This window comes from Sinocyclocheilus anshuiensis, unplaced genomic scaffold, assembly GCF_001515605.1.
Source record: "Sinocyclocheilus anshuiensis isolate Anshui unplaced genomic scaffold, SAMN03320099.WGS_v1.1 scaffold3090, whole genome shotgun sequence".
Lineage (NCBI taxonomy): Eukaryota > Metazoa > Chordata > Actinopteri > Cypriniformes > Cyprinidae > Sinocyclocheilus > Sinocyclocheilus anshuiensis.
In genome coordinates, this window is record NW_015538103.1 from 864 (window position 1) to 3,528 (window position 2,665).

Below are 2,665 nucleotides of genomic sequence, written 5' to 3' on the forward strand. Positions count from 1 at the left end.
TTTGCCCATCACTAACGGCCACACAGGAACAGGCAAAGCAGGCTTAAACAAAGAGCACACAGACACATAAGACAACGAAAAAGCACAGGGTTGCAAACACAAGAAGAATAAATAGGGAGCAAATGAGAAGGGTAATGAGGGAGAATAAATTATAACATTATTTATAAAGAGAGAAATGTCGCAGGTTAATGGAACTGGACAGAAAGTGCAGGACAAAAACAATTTGCTTTATCAGAATAAAGCATTTCAACATGCATAAAGTGTTTGCAGACAGTGAAAGTAAATTTGAATTTATTTTAGCGTTATTTTAATAGTTAACATTATTTTAATAATTTTTTTGTGTATGTAATTTATGTCTGATTTTAATCAATGATTACTTTAGATTTTGGTACATTTCATTGTCTCTGTGTGTGTGTGTGTTTGTGCGTGTTTTGTTCTTCAGGTCTGGATCGGTTCTGCAGATTTGATCAATCAGATCCCTGTTACGCAGCTCTGGGACACAAACTCAATCTGCTGATGGCGCGGGACACTAGTGAATATGAACTGAGGTTACATAAGAGGATATACAACACTCATGATGATCCAGTTTGTAGAGTAAAATATGGCAGGATGAGGGAATGTGATCTTTACAATAACAGACCTGAAGTGACAGTCATTAATGGGACTATGATAATAAACCGTGTGATCAGAGCAGATTCAGGGAATTACAGATTAAGACTCACTAACTCAGATGGCACAGAAACATCTAGAGATCTTCAAGTGATTGTTGAAGGTACAGAAACTCTCTCATCAGACTCATTCCAGTCTCATGTTCTCCAAAGATCTCACTCTCATGCAGATGAATCAGTTGAATCTCTGGGAAGGTTTTTATTCCTGTAGCACACAGTAAACACACTACAGACTCCAGTAATAATATGAGTAGTGTGGAAGAACAAGATTCTCCTGTGTTTGTCATGTGACTGTCATGTGTTCCTCCCTCCAGCTCCTATTGGCTCAGTGGAAGTGTCAATCATCTGCTCCTCCAGTGGGGTGATGAGGGTGTCCTGCTCCTCTGAGGGGGATCCGCTCCTCTACAGCTGGACTCTGAATGGAGATCCACTGATGGATGGAAACAGCAGCATTGATCTGGATGAGGGAACTGATGGAGACATCAGCTGCAGCGTGAAGAACCACGTCAGTCACACACAGAAGACCATTAGAGTCAAACCCTGTCCTGGTGAGATTGAGATTTAATTATTGTTTTTTATTATTATTATTATTATTATTATTATAATTATGGAAATACAAAAATATTTATTTTATGGAAATTAAACTCTAAAGTATAATAAGAAACTAATCTAAAGAAACTAAAACTGCCAGTAGTTGGCAGTAAGTGTCTTAATGATTCATTCATTCATTCAATTCATTCAAATGCTGATTCAAGAATGAAGTAACTGGCTCTCTTTATGATCAGGCAAATTAATCATTGGTTCACCCGATTCATACAAAACGTGTATACATTCAGAAATGAATCCCCGTTGTGTGTTTTATAGCAGGCTTTATAGCAGGGGTGTGTCTAAAGGGGTGGCACGGGTTGGCACCGGCCCGCCACAAAATATGCTTGGCCCCCATTGTGCACTGACTGATTTACATGTAATCTGGATTACATAATCAGATTCCAAAAATTAAGTACTTGTAATTAGATTAAATTACATTAAAAAAAATTATTGTAGTCAGACTGTATACAGTTACTTTTTTATGGATTACATGATTACATATTATTCACACAATAGCAATAAATTATTCAAAATGTATTGATTCTCCCTAAAATATCCTACCGCTTATATATATTCAGAAAGTCTGTCAGTTTTGTGGACATTCACACAGAGATCAGTCACTAGTCAGGTGGCCACATAGCTTTTGAGCACTGGATTTACAAAAAGTAGTTCAGGTTTAAGATGTGTTTCAACATTGCATCAACTACTGATGAACACGTTAATTAAAGGTTATTTAATCATGTATTTCTACGTCTTTGGAAGGCTTTTCTCTTTCAAACACATTAAAATGTTCATGTAATTCAGGCATTCCCAAACTCTTTTGTAATCTGAACCTCTTTCACCAAATATATTTAATTGAAGTACCCCTGAGATTTTAAATTAAATATTTAATATTAAATCACATTTGCATGCTCACGGTTCTCTGACATTGGTTAATGGTCACATGACATGCAGGTAAACAAATAAAATATTTCATTTTGTTAGTAAGTGTTTTATTTTAAAGTGATTTATTTATTTTTACATTTTTATGATTTAATGAATTATTAGCTTTTCATTAAACTCATTAAACTCAGTTCCATTACGAACCCTAGTTTGGGAAACCTTGGTTAGTAAGTGTTTTATTTTAAAATTATTTATTTTTACATTTTTATGATTTAATGAATTATTAGCTTTTCATTAAATTAAATAAACTCAGTTCCTTTATGAACCCTAGTTTGGGAAACCTTGATGTAATGCTATTTAATGTTTAATGCACCTCATGTTGTTAATTACAATGAATGGAATATATATTCTTACTCTTTGTATTTTTATATCAATATGGTACAATATTTAAATCAAAGTGATAAATGAGTTAGGTCAAAATTAATCTAAAAGTAATCTGATTATATTACCTAAAATGTGTAATGTAA

At 34.1% G+C, this 2,665-nt stretch overlaps 1 protein-coding gene across 1 annotated transcript; it reads left to right on the top strand.

Annotated features, from left to right (window-relative positions):
* Positions 1-251: 251 nt before the first annotated feature.
* Positions 252-1,216, top strand: LOC107683659 (uncharacterized; the record flags this gene model as incomplete). The annotated part of the gene is made up of 3 exons (XM_016479733.1): positions 252-279; positions 383-772; positions 983-1,216. Coding segments are annotated over exons 1-3 (652 nt in total), but the record flags the coding sequence as incomplete, so codon positions are not given.
* Between the last annotated feature and the right edge of the window lie 1,449 nt (positions 1,217-2,665).